This window comes from Osmerus mordax, chromosome 10 (assembly GCF_038355195.1).
Source record: "Osmerus mordax isolate fOsmMor3 chromosome 10, fOsmMor3.pri, whole genome shotgun sequence".
Classification (NCBI taxonomy): domain Eukaryota; kingdom Metazoa; phylum Chordata; class Actinopteri; order Osmeriformes; family Osmeridae; genus Osmerus; species Osmerus mordax.
Window position 1 is genome coordinate 8,185,190 of NC_090059.1, and position 20,713 is coordinate 8,205,902.

General features: G+C 50.2%; 2 protein-coding genes across 2 annotated transcripts in view; both read right to left on the reverse strand.

Moving 5' to 3' along the window:
• Nucleotides 1-810: 810 nt before the first annotated feature.
• Nucleotides 811-5,770, reverse strand: dnai2b (dynein, axonemal, intermediate chain 2b). Its single transcript, XM_067245285.1, has 12 exons — nt 5,588-5,770; nt 5,117-5,278; nt 4,696-4,817; nt 4,406-4,545; nt 4,132-4,245; nt 3,469-3,608; nt 2,867-2,989; nt 2,443-2,666; nt 2,168-2,303; nt 1,817-1,963; nt 1,460-1,684; nt 811-971 (listed from the first exon to the last, which is right to left on the reverse strand). Exons 1-12 carry the CDS (start codon nt 5,768-5,770, stop codon nt 924-926), a joined length of 1,764 nt encoding a protein of 587 aa, XP_067101386.1. The 3' UTR covers nt 811-923.
• An 845-nt stretch (nt 5,771-6,615) lies between these two features.
• The window catches only part of ttyh2 (tweety family member 2), a 33,151-nt gene continuing 19,053 nt past the window's right edge, over nt 6,616-20,713 (reverse strand). The window contains 10 exon segments of the mRNA XM_067245167.1: nt 6,616-8,477; nt 9,961-10,039; nt 10,369-10,557; nt 10,781-10,923; nt 11,058-11,150; nt 11,563-11,655; nt 12,848-12,903; nt 13,021-13,090; nt 15,521-15,593; nt 19,905-20,000. Coding sequence (XP_067101268.1) covers nt 8,397-8,477; nt 9,961-10,039; nt 10,369-10,557; nt 10,781-10,923; nt 11,058-11,150; nt 11,563-11,655; nt 12,848-12,903; nt 13,021-13,090; nt 15,521-15,593; nt 19,905-20,000 — 973 coding nt within the window. The 3' untranslated portion in view covers nt 6,616-8,396.

A 20,713-nucleotide genomic window follows, 5' to 3' on the forward strand; every position in this document is an offset into this window, starting at 1 on the left:
GTCAATACTAGACTGGGCACTTATCAAACATCCTGCGCATTACCTGCATTGCCCCTACTCAAAACCACCTGCTCTTCGTCTTATATTTAAGCTATTTCGTCGCCAAATAACAACCAATTATAATTGTTTCACTACAAGCGGGACTTTCTTTAAATGTGTTCCTTTTCTCATCTATGTAATAGAAGCATGTAGTCGCTTTTTTCAAATAATGCGTCCTTCACATACGCGTCAAACAAAATTCCGTTTAGTCTGTGTTTAGACAATAGGCATATGTCTAAAATTGCGATCTATAAAGCTAGGATGAAGAGGACTGAGATCGTCAGGTGCTGTTCAGCACCAGTCCACCGACTACAAGCCTTTCCCTCTACTGTCCTCGTCACTGACGAATGGTGTTGTTCCTAAATCCCCTTAGAGATCAGTAGTGAAGTGTACACACGCGCATTACCCGAGGTGCTTAAATACAGTTTTACTGCGAATGTTCATTGTTTAGAGCTATGGCGACATCTGGTGTCACAAACACTACGTACGTAAATGCTTATGAAACTGCACACCCAATTTCATACACAACAAAGGACTGACGTTTCCTAAAGTGATGTGTAATAAAATTAAATATTTAATTAAAAAATTAAATATCGTTAAATATTTTTTGTTGTTGCAAATTTTATTTAAAAATCGAAATGTATCTATATAATGTAATGTAATGTATATATCTTCATGGTAACTGCACCACAAACTTCTCAAAAGACACATGTAGTAAAATACTTTTCCTTTAATCAATAAAGTCAAGTGAAATAAATGCAGTATGAATAATAACTCAAATCGATGAGCTTGTATGTGATGCATTCATAGCTGTGTAGCTAATACAAAATGTTTATTTCAGATCACTTTAGATGATATTGTAGTATCTTGTAATCATGTGGTAATCAAGGTGTTCCCGTTCTGACCTCTTTTTCTTCGCAGACATCCTTCTCCTGAAAACAACAGAAGGGACAACAAGTCACATAGCAGAACTGCATCGGAGTACAGACAAGAGGTCAATAATGCCGAAATGGTCTTACTATCCCTGTCCTTCTGTCACGGAAATGTCCTTTTTAAAACATACGCGTTTACTGGAGGAAACGACACCACCAGCTCTACAGCTGCAAACCCTTCAGAAAGCCTTCAAGCCGCCTTGAATGAATTTGTTTTTAATATTGTTGTCCTTATTCATTCCATTCTTGTCAGGCTCAGAGTTATATACACATTTCAAGCCCTTATCCTACCTTTGACAGACTGTTATTAGTGGTCATGTCATGGCAGCAGTAATCATGTAAATAACCTCTCATCTTGAGAAAATACTCCCCTTTATCCTATTCAGTCTGAATTATAAGTCTATATCAAAAAACAGACCTGTTATATTCGACGTGTGTGTGTCTTTATTGGAGGTCACAATGATCTGTATTAACACGCTGGTGCTGACCCTGTTTTGCTTGTCTCCCTTCTCTCTCTTCTTCAGCTCAGCGTCGACCATCTCGTAGAAGTCGGCCTCGGCGCGCGCGATCAGCTCCTCCACGCTCTCCTCGCCGTCGTGGTCCTTGGCGCCGTCGTCCTCCTTGCTCTGCTCCGAGCGGCTGCGCTCCTTCAGGCGCATCTCCCGCTGCCTCGCCTCTAGGATCTTCTCTCGCTTGGCCTCTCGCTCGAACATCTGACGGCATAGAGAGCAGAAGGGGGGGGGGGGGGGGGCGGGGGGCGGTTGCGTTACTCGAAACGAACGCTCACGAGGTCGAGGGTTTGACATGCGACGATAGGCGGGGTGGGTTTGTTTATCGTCTCTTACGGCGGTGACCAGGGCCTTCTCGTTCCTCTGCAGGGTACACAAGCCGGGGGAGATCTCCAGCAGGGTGGTGGTGCCCAGCTGAGAGCCACAGGCCAGGAGGTGACCCTGGTCCTGCACCCGCAGGCTCTGGAGAGCCTCGTCACACACCTGCACCGGCAACCACACAAACGGCGTCAAAAGCCCACATTGTCATGTTGACTGTTGATATTGTTAACGCTGATCTTCTACTGTGTGTGCTACCTTGGCTATTCTGGAACTGTTAGCTAAGTGACATGAACGGCTTGAATTTCCCCCTCCGGGATTGCTAAAGGGGAATTGAATGTGTATGTCGGACATGCTGCGTGGACCTACTTTCAGACTGAGGGTGGGGTCGTTCTGTTTGAACAGGATGTCCCACACGTCCAGCGTGCCGTCCATCTTGACAGTGTAGAACACGGACGGTCGCACCGGACTCCAGCAGCCGTCGGTCAGGTAGGCCATGTGGTACCTAAAACATACGTGCGCTTGGTCACACGCCATGCACGGGCCAACGTGGGCGGACTTCAGGCAAGACATGCAAAGTACTCAAAGTACGTGTCCTTTATCAAACCGTATGAGCGGACTGGGATAGCGGGGGCGGCCATTACTTTGTCCACATGATGGAGGACTCTTTGATGTCCTCGGACCAGATGCGAGCCGTCCAATCGGCTACGGTCAGGAAGTTCTTGGGGAAGAAGGGGTTTCTTTGCAGGGCGTAGATGGGGCCGTGATGGCCGCTGTAGGTGCACACGATCTTCTCCGCTGGCGTCTTGGCCTTGCGGTTGCAGGAGACCACCAGGCCTTGCTCGGTCCCCACCATGAACTTGGTGGGCTGAACAAGCAGGATCAAAATGACAGGTCTGTGTCGTTACATGCGTTATATGCTGTACCAGAACAAAGCATAGTATGGCGAATCATTCTAGAATCCAGGTTAGTGCCTACAGTTCAAATTGTATCTAAAGCCGGTTGAGGTTCTGGTTTGTTCCATCCTAAGCATTCAAAACAACAAGAGACTGTTCTAGAAGGTCTCACCATGGTGGTCTCAAACTCCAGGGAGATGGCTCCCAGGGAGTTGTCCAGGTTTCCCTTCTTACTGGGGTCCAGAACCAGCTTCTCAGTGGGCTCACTCATCTTCCTGATGTCCCACCACAGCACCTGGGGGAGAGACGGCACCACTCATCCACGGAATTGACCTTGTTGTGATGTCGTGTCGGAGATACAGCGTGATGTCGGTGTTGCACTGCGGTAACGCACGCCGTTCCTTTGGCATGAACCCACTGTGGTACCGTTTAGAACTGTGCGTTTTTTAATCCGTTTACATTGAGAACGCGTATGCCGTGCGGTCGCTTTGGGCCGAAACATCTGCTAAAGGAAGCACCGTGAACGGAGACAGGCCTGGGGTCAACCCGCTAGCGGTCGGCCAATCCCTGTCAACAGACCCATTACATAACCGCCGGCTGTGAATGGCCAGGGAAAGGTCAGAGAAAGTACACCCTGTGGACGCAGGGTATCAGAGCTGGCTGCAGGGGAACCCAGAGGGGGGGTCATGCCCCCCTGGTCCTATTGTGTCTGCAGGACTGGGAGGAAAGGCATTGGGTGACAAGGCCTTTCAGGGCCACGGAGACTTGACTCACCTGGCCGTCGGTGGAGGCGGAGAAGCAGTCCGTTCCAGTCTTGGACTGCAACCAGATGACTTTGTAGACCGGGTCTCTGTGACTGTGCTCTATTGTGGACATTTCCAGTGGCTGGCTCCCTTTGCGAGAGTCCCAATAGGCTGCGCATAGATATCATCCTTAGTGTACGTGCGCGCACACACACACACACACACATGCATGCATGATTTAATCGGCAAGACAAAGGCTGGACCGATATAGACACGGATCTTGCATAACTTCAGCCATATGGCACTCGTTAGGGAAAAGCTCTCGTAACTGTCTCTCTCGTCCTTCACAAAAAGAACCGCGAGGGACCTTGGGATACAGAGGGATAATGCAATTATTCTATTACTAGACTCATTCTGTTGGTTTTCCAGAGCACGTCAGTGCCCCGAGGGCGTCTGTGGAACGATGTACGTGAGATAGTGTGTGAGGGGGGTCTTAGGGTGACACAGTGCAAAGACAGGAAAGATAAATGGTGTTTTAACGCACAGCTCCAAACCAAGCTATATATATATATATATATATATATGCACTGCATAATTGCATTTTCACAGACACATGGTATTCAACTGACACTAAAGATAACACCGCCTAAAGGAGGCGCTGACCAATGAGAGAGAGTTCTGAGAGTAAACCCACCAATCTGGCCATTGTAGCAGCCTCCAACCAGGATGTGGGAGTCTTTAGGGTTGTACTCCAGACAGACTAGAGGAGATACCGGCTTCAGGGCCATGTCCGGTTTGTTGGGGTTATCTGAGAGAGCCAGGGGCAACACAGCGCAGGAAGAACATCAACAGTGAACCCGGAACCCAAAAAAGGTGATATATTGATGAGAAGATATATATTTCCTTTCGCAGATACAACAGCGATGCAAACACGTGACAGTGTTCCAAGGAAATAACATCCCAACTACCAATGTTCCATAAGTAGGAGTCGAGGCTCATGTCTTTGGTGGCTTTCTGGAACTCGAGTGAGGAGTAGGCCACAGCCAGCTTGCTACCATCAGGATGCCAGGAGACACTGGTGGCTGTGCGCTTCACTTCATTGGGGTCTCTGGGGAAAAGGTCCATTCAAAAAACTGTTACCTTTAATAGACATGGGTATCAATAGCTGCCCTGGCATTTCTACTTCTGCAGAACAAGACCTGATTGTTCACTGTGAGCCATGGTTATGTAAATGCCGAGGGGGGACACAGGACGGAACCTGAAAACATTGATGGTTTTGGCTGAGGGTTGCTCTTCAGAATCCTCCACCACCTCCTCGTCCTCAAAGTACTCTTGATAAATGTCAATGGCGTTGTTCTGCTTGATGCAGTGCTCCATTTGCTGTGGGGGAAGATAACAGGGCTTTGATATGAAACGGGAGCTGTAATAACTTTTTGGGGGGACTTCACACCGTGTTATTCGTCTTATCACACCGCAAGCTCGTGAAACTTCTTGGAGAAAAGCGGGTCTAAACTTGCTCTCACTCGTATTCTTTTGTTGTCTTTTCTTAGCCCTGCAGAACCAGCCATTGAGATATGAGATAGCGAGCTGGAAGGTGGAATTCCTAACTAAACAGGAAGCTGAACTCGTGACACTTGGCACATGTGCTGCGCTGACGACTCGTGACCGCTGACACTCACACTGCCCAGCTGCATGATGGTGTTGACGTAAAACTCGTCTTTCTCCACTTTCTTCCTGAAGCGGATGGTCTGTTCCATCTCCTGGGGGTTGACATCCTTGGGCCAGCCCCCCTCCACATGGTTGATCCCCCGGCTCACAGACTCAAAGCGCTCTGTATTCACCTACAAAGGAGAAGACGGTCCAAAATAACTGTTGGGGCACAAACAGCTCATGGCTTTAGATTATGGGGCTGTTTACAGACGGGGTCATGTTTCTAGATAAACAGATGTGGAACCAAATGTAGGCAAAGAAGGCTAGCCAGATGCTGAATGTTAAGTCTTCCTGAGGCCCCTTGTATCTGGGGGAAAAGACTGTTTTCGCCAGATTAAGGCCCTTGGCTCACGTCCCAAATGTAACCCTGCAGTGTGCTGTAAATTTGTGTCTGAAACAAGAGGTTAGATAAGACCTTGTGGAACTCATAAAAACAGCACCTCATGCTCGGACATCTCTTGGGTACACTGTATTGGAACATCACAGGGGTCTCTCTCTATGAAGCTGGCAGCCAATGAAGGATCTGGAAGGATGTCCACATGCAGCTCAGCTGGCCGGTCTGAGAAATTACACTGCCGGCCAAACTCATTGCGCTTCTTTACGTAGACATAAACTATCTCCATTATGTATCCTGTTGGGACAATAGAGAAAGACTCTAAGGACTAGTAACACCAATAAACTTCAGACGTTCAGGTATTGTGGAAGGCACTTATTCAAAGGGTAGGTCCATTTCAATGGGTGCCTTGCCTTCCCTAAATTTTTTTTATTATTTTAGTAATCTAGTTTGTAGCTACAGACTGGTTTGCTTTTAACATGTTGATGCCTTAATAGAGATCATTAACAGCGTCATCTCATCATTGTAAAATCCAATACTGATATGCCTAGGAATGTTATTTCTTCATTTTTGCCGTTACGTTAGACATTATAGTCAGTCTAACCAATTTCAATAGAAAAAAAGGTCAAGTTTGACGCTGCGCAAACTGCTACACACATGGTTCCATAGCGTTTTTATACATTTAAATATCGAAGCAAGAGGCTGTAATTTGGTATACAGCAATATAAGGTGTACAGTAGCTACATATCGGCGAGTTACAGTAGGTGGACGATAATGGGACCCCTTACGCTAGCTAAGATAGCTATATAGGCTATATAGGCTACCCTAATTAACCCCCCTACTAAAATGGCTTTTAAAGTTTAAATGAGAATGCTATTGTATTCCTACCTGTCCCCTTGGAGATAAATTGCAACCAAATGTAGCGTTATATTGTTGGTATTCCTGCTACATTAAGTTTCTCCCTACTGATGAAGCAAACACCAAACACCCATGGAGGTTTATCGTATCCTAGCAACATTCCCCGCCCTCATCCAATCTTGAGCCCGCCCACTTTGACAGAAGTCCAAATCAAACGGCGTGAAAATCAATCACTCGTGTCAATCCTGATCAGAAAGTGAACAAAACCAGCATCAATACATACTCAAAAGCATTTTATTATCAACTCACAGTTACATACAAATAAAGCACCTCTCTCAAAGATTGACGGTGCTTCACATGCATCCAATCTGGAGAAAAAAAAAACATGTAACAAGAAACCTACATAATTAAAAAACTATTAGACAATATAAGAAAACAGTCTGTTCAAAACGGGAGACAATTATCATTAGTAAGTTAAAATTGATTGATTTGTGAACAAATGGATTTCACTGTGAACGCTTTCAGCAGCACAAGTGACGACCAAAAATGATGACGATATGATATTAAAATATGTATACAATTAGAATGCCATCAATGACCTCTGAAAATTAAAAGTATCTCTTGAAACAGAGCAAAACTCCTTAAGGGCTTTATTGGTATAAAACAAGCTATTGAGATCACACAACCTGTGGCACATTCAGACAACTCTAAAATGTAAAAGAGAAATAAAATTCTACAAAAAAAGACAACCATCTGTTATAGTACAAGATATTTACAGAAGTCATGTTGGTTTGAAATATTTAGCGTATATAGTTTGTACCCTTGTGAAACCATTCCTAAGATCTATAACTGATGCGGTGACGCTAACCTTGTCTGTGCTGCCAATGGTGTAGAACGTTTATCATGGGGAAGAAACGGAGACTGATAGACATCAGAGATATGATCAGCACGTGTGTGTGTGTGTGTGTGCGTGCGTGGGCGCAAGTGTGAATTCTGAGAACATATGGGGGGTCTTAACATGGAATGGTGCTCTGACAAATCCTTGGAAAAGAGGTCCAAGGGATTATCATGCAGAAAGCTTCAAGCATGAAGGGTAAGAGATGAACCTGTACTGCATTCTGGGGATCATAAAATAAATCCTGTCCTGTTCCTCTCCAGTTCCGTCTGTCACTAAGATCGACGTTTCATCGTACGCACAAACTGTTCCAAAGACTTAACAAGCCCAGTCCAGTGCCCAAGTCCGTGAACAAGTGTCGGAAGAGAATCTCTTTCAGCAAGAAAACGATAATAGACATTTCTAATAGGAAGACTAACAGAGAATTGGGTAGAAAAAATCTGGTTTAGAGAATTAGAGGTTGTTATAGGCACGGCAACATGCGTCCATGTTTTATATGTTTCACCTCAATATAGACAGACAGAAATGATGGGTATCAGTAGTATCATAACCATTTGTCACAATAAAGCATTTTTGTTTTGTTAAAGTAGTCGTCTCACCTAGTTGAATACTGCCCCACTGGATCCCATCTTCTCACATAAACACACATTTCCAGTGCTACTTCAGACATTGAAAAGTAAGACCCAATTCACGTGAAAATGATACATTTTGAATGACATTACTTAAAGTCATGAAGTATAAGGTAAATTCTAATTGAATAAGAAAGGAAGACTAAACAGTGATTGAATCTAAAGCGATAACTATCCCGGTAGTAGTAGTACAACGATTTAACAATACCTCTGCTATAGCCTGGGAGAAAAGAGGAGAGAATACCTGTTCGAACACAACAAATAGTTGCACTGATGGTTGCATTGCTGTGGGTCTGTCGTCATGGTCACAGACAAAAGCTGCTCTGACAGTTTGGAATGAAAATATGGACTCCCACCAGCCCTCATCCCACAGTCTCGCAGAATGGACAAGAGGATGTGTGTGTATGTGTGTGCTACAGCCACAGTCACACAGATGCTTCACGGTTGTGTGTGTGTGTGTGTGTGTTTGTCACACCTGGTTTCCAGAGTCCCTTTCTGAGGGAGAAAAAAAAAACAAGAAGAAGAAGCAGGTTCTACGCCTGGAAGTCGTTCCCAAAGTGTCTTATCTGGTCCTCAGTCATGGACAGGTAGGTGGCTCTCATGCTGGGAGAGTACTGCGGGGAGACAGGACACCAGCAGGGCACAGGATTACACACAGCATCACCTCACTAGCACCACAGACAGTGACACACCAGTCCCTAGCCTGGCCAGACAGTGGGGGCTTCACACTCGGACACTGAGAGTGAAGGGGATCTGAGAGACACCCTCAGTCCTCTCCTAGCAGACTCCCTAGTTGGTCTCAGACACGGGTGAAGGGATAGGACACTTGTCATTCTATAGCACCTCATGGGGATACCAGCTATAGAATTGGAGACACGGGAGGTTTATGCCATGCACACGTAGGCCTGCGACTGTGTCCCTCCAAACGAGTTTAGGGGGTGAAATACAGTACGGGGGTATCGGTGTGGCGACGTCAGTACAGCCCTACTAACACTAGGGGGAGACAGATCTGGCTGGGGGAGAGACAGGAGATGAGGATGAGAGCAGGACAAGGAAGATTTAGCAGTTCAAAGCCATGCCAGAGGGATAGGAAAACAGTGGAACCAAATGAACATGGAGGTCAGTAGAACGGAAATGAAGGAAATTGTGTGGGGGGGGAGGGGGGGGGGGGGAGAGGGAAGGCGAATCGGGAGCAGACCCAGAAGAACGGAGGAGAATGAGAGGAGGAGGAGAAAACGACTTACTCTGTTTCTATATTGCTGAGAGTATACCTCCATAAGTTGATTAACGAAAAGAAGAAAGTCGGAAATGAAAGATACAAACAAACATTGAAACAACAAACAAACAAACAAAAAATATAAAAAGAAGCTGTTAGCTGAAAAAGCATAGAGTTGTAGAGTTGCAGTTGGGGGAGGGGGGAGGTTTAATGACTGATTTGTCTCGGATAAAAGAAGCATTCATTTTGTCGCTGACAACACATATTCAAACTGTAATTTCAAAATATCTGAGAGAAAGAGATCCCAGAGAGGATATTTAAAGTACAAAAAGCCAGTAAAAATGCATGACCAGTATCTTTGTCTCTTCATAATCCATCAGGCCCTTTATGCCTGAGAGGTTAAGCTTGATGAAAGATGAATCAGTCCAAAAACAGGACTCTGTCTCCTTCACCAATAGTGTCCCAATGGGAGGTACATTCAGTCTTTTAAAAGGAGGGAATACCAATCGCAGTAAAACACCTGTGTCCTCTTCCCCCACGGGGCCTGACTCAAATATTCCGGTTTTAATCGTGGTGCTGTGCTCGCGCTAAATAGACCACGTCCCCAAGGTTAAAGGGTCGGACGGGCTGCAAGGCGCGAAGCCTGCAAGAGCGCAATCGCGTCTCGAACGGAGAGGAGATTGAGCTGGAGCGGCGGCGGCTCCAGCTGGTGTTTCAGACGCAGCTACCAGACTGTCAACAGACAACAGCGTGTCCTGGCACACAGTTTTACTATCCTGCTCTCACACTGACTGGTCAAGGGCGGAGTTACGGGGGCTGGGGGGGGGGGGGGGGGGGGGTGCGCATCATATGAAGGACTTGGCCTCTGGGGCCCAACGCACCGAGGGGGGTGGAGAGCCTCGGCCGATCAGAGGCACGTTTTCGTAGCGCGGGTTCCCTCCGAAGAGCGCCGTCTGGTTCCTGAGAGACAGGAGGGGAGACGGAGAGAGACCAGGAGAGAGAAGTAGAGACAGAGAGAGAGAGAGACAGAGAGAGGGAGAGAGAGAGAGGGACAGTCAAAAAGGGAGAAATGAGCAAGAAGACAGGGGAGAAAAAACAGACAACGAAGACAGAAGGAGAGAGAAGAGGACCATCCCAGTCAACAGGAGTGACACATCCACAACCCAGACACATTCACCCTCAACCCACGGTTCACAATCCCACAACGATCCATCGCTCTGACCAGCCCGTGTCCCGCCCCCACGCTCTACAACCCTCCAGGCCTTGCCGTTCACGCTCACTGCACCCACATGTACTCGGAGACGGGGGCGTTGGACACGGCCGGGGCCTGGGCCGGAGGGTGGAGGCTGCTCTGGCTCCCCATGCTGCTGCTGTAGCTGCAGAAGCTGTGCAGGTTGGTGTGGTTGGGGTTGGGCGCCACCCTCCGGCTCTGGGGGTTGAAGGGGTCCTCCTCGTCGATGTCGTCGTAGTCTCGCTCCCTGGAGCGCGGGCACAAGCGGGGGGAGAGATGTCAGCGGTGAATACGTGCGAGGGTGGGGGGAGAGAGAGAGAGGGTGGGTGGGTGGAGATTGAAAGAAAGAGAATATCTAGAGGGTGAGAGTGAGAATGAAAGAGAAAGAGGGAGAGAGAGTGAGGAGAGAGAGGAGAGACAGTGAGGAGAGAGAGAGAGAGAGTGAGGAGAGAAAGTTGGAGCAGGCTGACCTGCTGGCGATCTGCCTCCATGCCCGGGGGATGGCACACAGCATGGCAGAGAAGGCTACGGCCGCCAGGATGGAGAAGAGGCAGAGGTACAGCAGACCCTCCACACCATCATAACACACACCCACCAACGCATCCAGATAGTCCTACAAATCACACACACATCATTATCAGGTGTTATCAACAGAAGGACCACTCTAATGCGTATATCCGGGTCGGATCGTTAGCCTAGCTGCGTGAAGAGCTCCAGGGAGCTGGGAGAGCTGGCCGTCTCTTCTACCTTGTTGAGTCCTCTGCAGTCCAGCAGAGCGGTCAGCTGGTGCAGGCCGGTCTCCGAGGAGTTCAGCAGATGCTGGATGCCCAGCAGGTCTCTCTGTGGAGGACGGAGCAAGCAGAGGCAGATCTTCATCCACCACATGGAGGAGGAGGAGGAGGAAGAGCAGGCTCTGGTGGGGAGTGGGACTTGTCGTGGTGAAATGAGCCTGTGTGTGTGCGTGTGTTGTATTTGAGATACGACAACGTCAGACCGCTGACGCGTCCGCGGATGTTGAGGTACGATGTTGTGCCCTCGTAAAAGACAAACCGTTCCTTGGCGCCGTCCGCCTCACCACTGGCTAGAACTGGGCACAGCAAGTATTGTTTTTTCTCGACATGCGCCCTTTGTCCTTTCGCTCTGGATGAAAGTGTACGAGGCTCTCAGTCGTTCTGTGTGCGAGTCCCGGGTGAAGGGGGGGAGGGGGGGGGGGAGGGGGGGGGGGGATGGGGTGGTGGGGGTAGGGGCTCACCTCTGCGGTGGGGAAGAGAGGGACCGCGAACTGCAGCAGGCCCTGGATCTGGATCTGCATGGTGGTCAGCGACCTCTGGAAGACGGTCAGGGACTGCGGAAACACACAGCGTCAGCACTGCTGCTGTCAAGCGTACAACACGAGGCGGGCTCTCCTTCCTTCATCGCGCCTCGTCAGTGTGTCCCTTCACCAGCAGGGGGCGAAGCAGCCCTGTATTTACCGGCCACAGTACCACAGAAGGGAGCCGAGTGGTTCCAGGCGAGAACATGTATTGTTTTTGTCATGAATATGCTAATTGATGTCCCGTTCTGCTTTATCTGTGGATTTGGGAAAATGGAAATGAGAGTCGACCCGCGAATCTCGTCAACCGTGAGAATCGGACAACGGGGCAGTCAGCAGAGCTGGCTTTGTAATTGGAGCAGGACACAGGCAATTACCTCAGACTAGCTGATGTAATCACCGTCCTTTGATCAAAACGCTTCCCTTCCTTCTTTTTAAACGTTTGTCGCGACTGAGGCGAACGACTCGCTGAGCCGTCGCCTTTTTTCCCTTCTTTTCCGTCCTGCGTGCGTGTGCGTGTTCAGCCCCTGTGACCATGAGGACGGGGGAGGGGGAGGGAGAGGGGGGCGGGGGGAGAACAAAAGGATGAGGTGTAGACCGAGGAGAGCTTTGGGAGTTGGGGGGGGAGGGGGCTGGGAGAGGTGGTGGGAGGCCTGGGTACGTGTCTGGTCCGCTGCGGTCGCCTGCAGGCGCGCTTGCGTGGCCTGTTTGGCGAGGAGCGACGGCCTGGCCTCTCGTCACGGCGCTCTGTATTGACTCTCGGAGGCACGTCTACAAGTGGCGGCTCAGAGTGAAGAGAGCTTCGCAGGGCTGCTCTCGGAAGGACTGGGCCCTCGTCGGTTTCGTGACCTGACCTAAATAAAACGCCCTGGTGCTTCTGGGAAGGAACAACCTCGCTAGAGAGCCCTGGAGAGACACTAGGAGAGGGAGGGAGAGAAGAGACAGAGAGAGCCCAGAGACAGGGAGAGGGATAAAGAACGAAAAAGAGAAAGAGAGAAGGAGAGAGGGAGCGAGAGAGAGAAAGACACAGAGAGCGAGAGAGAGCAAGAGAGCGCAAGAGAGAGAGGGTGAAAGGGAGCAAAAGATCGAGAGAGCAGGGAGACAGAAGGAGGTCGAAGAGGGCAGACAGGTCGAACGCTGCGGCTCGTCCGTGCCGCGGGGCTGGAGCAGAGTCGTGCGGTGCGTACCTGCTGGAAGGGGTCAGGCAGAGTCGTGTGGTGCGTACCTGCTGGAAGGGGTTGGGCAGAGTCTGGCTGCAGTACAGGTAGTAGTGAACGATATCTGCAGAGACGAGAGAAGAGGAGAATTTGTTTACTCCCCACCCAAGGGCAGTGCGATGGGTAACACGCGTGATAACTCGTCTCATTCAATAACATGAGCGTGACTGCAGGAAGTTACCAGGGCCGATGAGGCCCCTTGTCTGGTTCATGAGGTATTTGTCTGGGGCCACGCAGAAGTCACTGGTACCCTGAACCAGGAGCAGAGGAGGAAGGAGTTTAGTAGCAGAACACACACAGACATGCAACATCTCAAAGACTGGCAAATGTTTTCCAATGAGTAGATGTGACAATACTACCAACAGAGAGGTTTGGCTGCCTCTCCTAATATTCGGTGAATGCCTGATATCTCAGGGGCCCAGTAGAATATGCACAAGGCCCCCAGGGGCCTCTAGGGGCCCGGTTAATGAGGGGATGAAACACTGTCTGCTCTCCCAAAGCTCAGCGTTTGGGAATACATTGATGTATCTGCCTAACCATGTGTGTGTATTTATGTATGTGTGTGTGAGCGCATCTTTGCATATTGCTCTGTCTGTAATTTTTCCCGTGCAGGAATTTAGTATGCGTTCATGTATTATGTAGGAAGCCAACAGGATGCAGACTTCTTCTTCTCCTCAGGTGGCTGCAGGAGGGGGAGGAGGAGGAGCCCAGCAGCCTCGCTACCACCGCCCTGCTGGTCTACCGGGGCCACGCAGGCCTGACTCTGCTGCCTGATACGGTTACATCCTAATGAGATCAACCCCGCTACTGCATCCCCTCCCTGTAGGAGCTGGAATACCTCACGCAATCTCTGGACAACGTGTGGAGGAGAGAGAGAGAGAGAGAGAGAGAGAGAGAGAGAGAGAGAGAGAGAGAGAGAGAGAGAGAGAGAGCGAGCGAGCAAGAGAGATAAGAGAGCAAGAGAGAGAGTGAGAGAGGGTTGAAAGAATGATGAACGGCTCCAACAGTTATTTATAGTGGCTGTTTCGCACATGCACCCACACACACAGTAAACTCAGTGTTGACACTATCAACCAGTGTACTGCACCATATATAATTGGTTTCGTGGACAGGTGTTTTATGTGCATGCATTTGCAATTATGTGTCCTTTTGAAGCAGTGAGTGTGATTGGCTCCGGGAGGAGAGCTAAAGGACCAGCCAATAACACTGTCTACCACTCTGGAAGCTTGGCACCAACCCTGAGACCCAAATTGCACGATGAGGGTGTGAGTGCGGAAGCCCAGACCACAACAGCACCTCTGTCACTCCCCCCCCCAACACCAGTGACCTCAGTTGACCTCAAAACCCTCAAGCTCCAGGTCCTAAACACAGCAGCGTTTAAGACGCGGGCTTAAAATACAGACTTGCGATGCAGACGTGCAATTTCAAAAGAAAAAAAAAAACGAAACACCTTAAACCCCAAGACACAGTGTTGACATTGACTTTCCACACAACATCCTGTTGTCTTAGCAGGGCAATCAGCCCCTGGCTGCTATCATACACTATCTATGGGCCTAGACCACAGCCTCAGGTCACATCTGGAGGGGGAAAACAATATATATATATATAGAGAAGAAGAGAGAGGATGGAACATAGGAGCCTTAGGCGAATATGTGACTCATACACAACCCTCCCCAACACACACACACACACACAGAGTAATCAAAGACTAGTGGGTTGATCTGCTCCGGGGATAAAGAAACGGAGCGGAGCTCGTTTCGACGCCAGTGGATGCGAGGAACCGAACAGGACCTCTGATCAGCGCCGTCTCAGTCGGAGGACCACGGGGGGGGGGGAGGTCACCTCACGGCGTGAGGAACGCCGTCGCGCTCGTTCGCGGCCAGACGTCGCCACGGGGAAAAACCTGCCGGAAGACCGCGTTTGCCCGTGTTGTTTGGGTTCCCCTGATCTAAGGTGTTCCGAGGTGTGTTCTGGACCAAAACGCCCCTGAGGCAGTGATTAACCTGGCCGTGGAAGGAGAGGCCTGGGTTGCGATTTCTTGACAGGGAACCTTGCTGCACGTTCAAACTGCCGGAAGGGTTTCGGGGGTTATGTTTTGCGAGTCGTGATCAAAGCCTCGCACGAGAGGGGAAGACAGCGGCCCCGATTTCCTGGGGAGGGGGGGGGGGGGATGGCAGGAGGACGGAGGCACCAAAATCCTTTTGATTTCACACCTCCGCCAGCTAAGGTGCCAGGTGCTGTTCTCCTCTCTCCTTCAGCTTCTGCTCCACTTAGCAGTCGATCCCTCTCCGGCTGTTTTGGAGCCGAGAAACCGTCCTTAACCGAGCTGTGAGACGGTTGCGGTTTGACCTCGCGCTCAAGCAGAAGGCCTGTGCTTTTCTTGTTATGTGTTGTGTTTACGTACACGGGGGGCTTCCGTGGAGAAGAGCTTTTAGGAGAGATTGCTCTCACAATAAAACCACTCCCTCGCGGCCGTTTTTGGTTGGCTCAGTGCGCGCACGCAAAATGTGTTAACCCCCCCCCATCTCTCCCTATCTGTTTCCTATTTCTTTATATTGTTTTCCTCTCTCTCCCGTTCGTTCCGATCAACACTGTAACCCCCCCCCCCCCCGCATCACCACACTGCGGTCGTGGTCATGCTACATCCCAACCCTGACGGTCGCGGGTGTGCTGGAACTCACCACGGCGCTGGCCAGGTCCGCTCCCAGAGACGCCCAGCTGAGGACCAGCGTCAGCACCCCAAACACCATCATCCTGAGGGGACAGGCGCACACACACAGAAACAAATGCAGTCAGCACATTGCATGATCATCAAGCTACAGACAGAGCACTGGCTGTAATAACACCATCAATCGAACAGTCCAAGTTAGACATTGACAAACACAAACTTTCAATTTCGGAGCTTTGCTGTCTAGGCTTGAAATAAATACCAGCACAGGGTGTAGTGTTAAAACCAGGATATCATAGGGTCTAGTGTTAAAACCAGGATATCATAGGGTCTAGTGTTAAAACCAGGATATCATAGGGTCTAGTGTTAAAACCAGGATATCATTGGGTCTAGTGTTAATACCAGGATATCATAGGGTCTAGTGTTAAAACCAGGATATCATAGGGTCTAGTGTTAATACCAGGATATCACAGGGTGTAGTGTTAATACCAGGATATCACAGGGAGTAGTGTTAAAACCAGGATATCATAGGGTCTAGTGTTAATACTAGGATATCACAGGGTCTAGTTTTAATACCAGGACATCACAGGGTCTAGTGTTAAAACCAGGATATCATAGGGTCTAGTGTTAAAACCAGGACATCACAGGGTGTAGTGTTAATACCAGGATATCACAGGGTCTAGTGTTAATACCAGGATATCACAGGGTGTAGTGTTAAAACCAGGATATCATAGGGTCTAGTGTTAATACTAGGATATCACAGGGTCTAGTTTTAATACCAGGACATCACAGGGTCTAGTGTTAAAACCAGGATATCATAGGGTCTAGTGTTAAAACCAGGACATCACAGGGTGTAGTGTTAATACCAGGACATCACAGGGTCTAGTGTTAATACCAGGACATCACAGTGTCTAGTGTTAATAGCAGGATATCACAGGGTCTAGTGTTAATACCAGGATATCACAGGGTCTAGTGTTAATACCAGGACATCACAGGGTCTAGTGTTAATACCAGGACATCACAGGGTCTAGTGTTAATACCAGGATATCACAGGGTCTAGTGTTAATACCAGGATATCACAGGGTCTAGTGTTAATACCAGGATATCACAGGGTCTAGTTTTAATACCAGGATATCACAGGGTCTAGTGTTAATACCAGGATATCACAGGGTCTAGTGTTAATACCAGGATATCACATGGTCTACTGTTACCGACAACCAAACCAAAGGTCATAGGTCACGTTTCTTTTGTTCCCAATTCCTTACGGGGTTGGGTGGGGGGCGCGCCGCAGGGCAGACTGCGCAAGCTCGGTAGCGGGCCGTGTCTGAACATAAATACAGATGTCATCATCATCATCCCGCTCCTGTCAACCATTGGAGGGATAAGAGGCTGTTAGCTGCATGACGTGCACGCTCTTGTGCACCTGGGTCTCTGCTCCTCCTCTCCACCCACCAAAAAGCCATCAGGGAATGAGATCCAGGATGTGATTACCAGCGTGTGTGTGTGTGTGTGCGTCCAAGGCCCATGCCAACAAAGGGATCAATAATGCTTACCGAGCAAGCAACCATCACCTCCAGATTGAAGATCACCAAAAATCCCTTGTCAAGCAAATGACTGCGCGCGTTCATTTAACCAGGCTACGCTCACGTTCAGTCTCACCGTGTAGAATCAGAGGTTTGGAACAGAAGTCTGTCTCCTGGTTTGGGGGTGCTGCCCCCGCCCCCCCTCCCACCTCCCCCCAAGCAGCTATCAAGCTGGCTGCCTCACTAATTCACAACAGGCTGACAAGATAATGAGCTCCTGTTCCCATCGCTGTGCAGCTTCCCCCCCCCCTCCCTCACTCTCTCCCTTTCCGTTTTGTTCTTTCTCTTTCTCTCGCCCCCTTCTCTCCCTCTGTACATCCCCTGTCTGTGTCCCTCTCTCCACCACCCAATGTCTGTCTCTTTCTTTCTTTCGCCCACTCTCTTCTCTCCCCTCTGTCTCCCCCTCTCCCCGTACACCCCCCTAACTGGCTCTCTCCCTCTCTCTCTCTCTCTCTCCAGCTCTCTCTCCCCATCTCTCTCTGCCTCTCTCTCTCTCCATCTCTCTCTGCCTCTCTCTCTCTCTCTCTCTCTCCATCTCTCTCTGTCTCTCTCTCTCTCCATCTGTCTCTGCTTCTCTCTCTCTCCATCTCTCTCTGCCTCTTTTGTCTCGTCACGACGGTCAGTGAGCGCCGGCAGCATGATGGACTTCCAGTCGGGGGGGGGGGGGGGGAGACAAAGAGGAGAGTGTCACCAGTACGATTAGCATGACTGAGTGCCTCAGATGGCGCTCTGCAGTATGACTCATCCGACAACGGCTGTACTTTATGTTCAAGATCAGCGTTAAACCAAACAACTAATCACTAAATAAGTGTGATGAGAAGTTTCTATCTAGAGTGCCCATGTGTGGCTGTGTGTGTGTGTGAGAGAGAGTGTTTTTGTGTGTTTTGTGTCAATGGTAAATGTTTACGTGTATGCCTACATGTACTGTAGGCTTTTGTAAACGTTTGCTTGTGATTGTGTGTGTGCGTGCGTCTGCCTGTGTGGTGCGTGCGTGTGTGTGTATGTGCAGGGGGGAGGGTGGTGTGGAAGGCTGAGTGGGCCGCCCTGCCTGGCTCTAAGTGGCGCTGGGTGTGTAATGATGGGCTCAGTCGGCCCGTGGTGGTCTGGGTCTGAGTGGCTGGCGCTGGGCCGCCCGGTGGGTAGCCGTAGCGCCCTCGTGGCCCCCGCTAATCGACACACCCAGCCAGGTCACGGGAGGGGGAAAGCGAGCGAGCCAGCGATGCTTGTTGTTTCCAGGCCGCGGTCGGGCCTGTTTGTGACACACGGGAACACGACACGCCACACACAGGCACACATGGTCGTGGATGAAGAGCCACTGACACGCTAGCCCAACAAACAGTCGACCTCGAGGCGGCCATCCCACATCTGGGACCGTTCAGACCACCCTCTGTAACCCTCGGAGTGAGGATGGACCCAGAGGGTCCTTGTGCTTCAGTGGAGCTATGCGACCCTCTGCCCAGTGAGAACACTCACACACACACACACACAAACAAACACACACAACTAGGAGGTCCTCACAACTCAAGACATTACTGTTCATACTCAAACCGACTGATTTAGACCAAATGTGTAAATGTCCTCTGTGAAAAAGAGTGTGTGTGTATGTGGTGAGTGCAAGCATGTGTGTGCTGCTTGGCTGTAAGGGGTCCTCGGTGATGTAGAGAGACAGCGCGGGGCTCGGCTGGGTGAACACAGCCCCCGGGTGGATTACGCGCACCGGGGAACCTCCAGCCCAGCAGGGGGGCGCCAGGCTGAAGCTCCCAGGGAACCTTGGGGGTGGGAGCACAGGAAGCTGACCCAGAAGGCACCTGGGCGTGTAGGAGGGAGTGACTGAGTTTGTGTGCGAGAGGCGAGCAGTGTGTGTGTGTGTGTGTTAAAAAAAAGGCAGTGTGTCTATTTCTGATAGTAGTCCCTTCCATGGAACCTTTCTCCGTTTCCTTCACCGAAACCCCTTCGCAAGTCCCACGGCACCACAACGATGGAGGAACGTGAATAATTGAAGCGGTTCCGCGCTGGGATGGCGAGAACACGCCGAGTGGAAGGTGGCGGAACCCATGTGCCTTACACGAGCAGCCAGGACGAGGTCGAGTCACAAGTTGCTCAGAGAGATTGTCGATCGGAGAGGTGTTAATCCCCAACGATGGCACCGCTCCAGATCCCGCCGGCCCCTGGAGTGACACAGCCGATGTTCGCACCAATCCCCTGCTAATCCCATCTAACGTCACTGCCATTCAACCGGCCGCTCCAAACCAGCCTGGGACAACATCTCTGGATTTCTTTGGTGCTGTGCTCGTCCATCGAGCCATGAGACGGACCCACAACCGGGACCACGCTAGACGACGTTTGCCTCCTTGAATTCCCCCTGAAGGAGGTCCAACCAGCCACCGCCCACCACACCCATTTCCTCCTGATATCTAGAGCAGAAAGTGTGCCGCTTTCCTCGCTCTCAAACCTTCGACGCCAACCGGAGGGCTGTCGTACGAGGGGAAACGCAAGGACAAATAAATAAGGAAAGCTGGAGTCTGATTTACAGTCAGGCAGTGAGCCAGTCAGTGTTTTGATGGCTGAAGTAGAAAATAAATAAATAAAAGGCAGACTTTTTTTTCTTCTTTTTTTTCTTTGTCTGACAGAAAGTTACCACTTAGCATTCTGTATACAGTTTGCCCACTGTAGTGGAGCGAGTCGGTCTTCCTACCCCAGGCACGTAAACAGCTGGAGCATCATCCAGGGAAGGATGGAGCGGGACTGGGATGAGGGTGAGACAGGGAGGGACCAAGTGGACAGGAAGGGGGAGGGAACGCTCCGGGTACTTACGTGGTGAGGAGCCATCGAGACTGCTTGGCTAGGCCCAGACACGCTGCCAGGCAGATGACCAGGTCCAGGATGAGCAGCAGCAGGTAGGTGAGCCACCTGGAGGACGGAGGGAGAAGGACAAGCGGTCACGCCCCCGGCCGTGCCCACCTCCGCTAGCGGGAGTCTCGTACCAAGGAAACTCTGCCCGATGGCCCCCCACCTCCCCCCCCCCAGCCCAGCTAACCCCTCAAGTGCGACACGCACTGCAGGATGGGACGGTGCAGAATTTGCGGAGGCCGTTTCGGACCATATGTATGAGTTGTCAACTAGTATTAGTTGAGGTCGTCCCACCGTTGGTATGTGCATGCCTGCGAGTGTGTGCACGTGGGCATGTGTGTGTGTGTTGGTGTCCCACGCACACCTCTGTAGCCATCTGCTAACCTTATGGTGGTCAGTCTGTGGCCTGGGACAGAGCCATGCTAAGAGCCGGAGTCCAGACTGTTAATAATGAATGAGGCTAAATCCATATGGTTGAATATTTTATGCTCTGAGAGATAGACTGTTATGCCCTCACCCCCTCCGCATCACAGGGTAGAGTCGTACAGTACAACAGTAGTATGGGGGAGGGGGGGGGGGGGGCAAGACAGCCCTGTTGATGGTATCCTCTACGGGGCAAATTAGAGTGCAACGAAACCTTATCTGAGGGACTAGTGGGTTTGGGGGTGGATGTGGTGGGGTGGGGGGGGGGACGGGGATTAGAACTATGGCATCTCTCCGAACCCTGCCTCCATGTGCTGAGTACTCCTTTACACACACGCACAAACCCCTCT

Excerpts from the sequence above, each read along its gene's own strand:
- dnai2b (XM_067245285.1), bottom strand. The coding sequence starts at position 5,770 with ATGGAGATAGTTTATGTCTACGTAAAGAAGCGCAATGAGTTTGGCCGG. Across the intron at positions 4,818-5,116 it reads CCATCATGCAGCTGGGCAGT|CAAATGGAGCACTGCATCAA; the intron begins GTGAGTGTCAGC and ends CTTCCCCCACAG. Across the intron at positions 4,546-4,695 it reads AAAACCATCAATGTTTTCAG|AGACCCCAATGAAGTGAAGC; the intron begins GTTCCGTCCTGT and ends CCTTTTCCCCAG.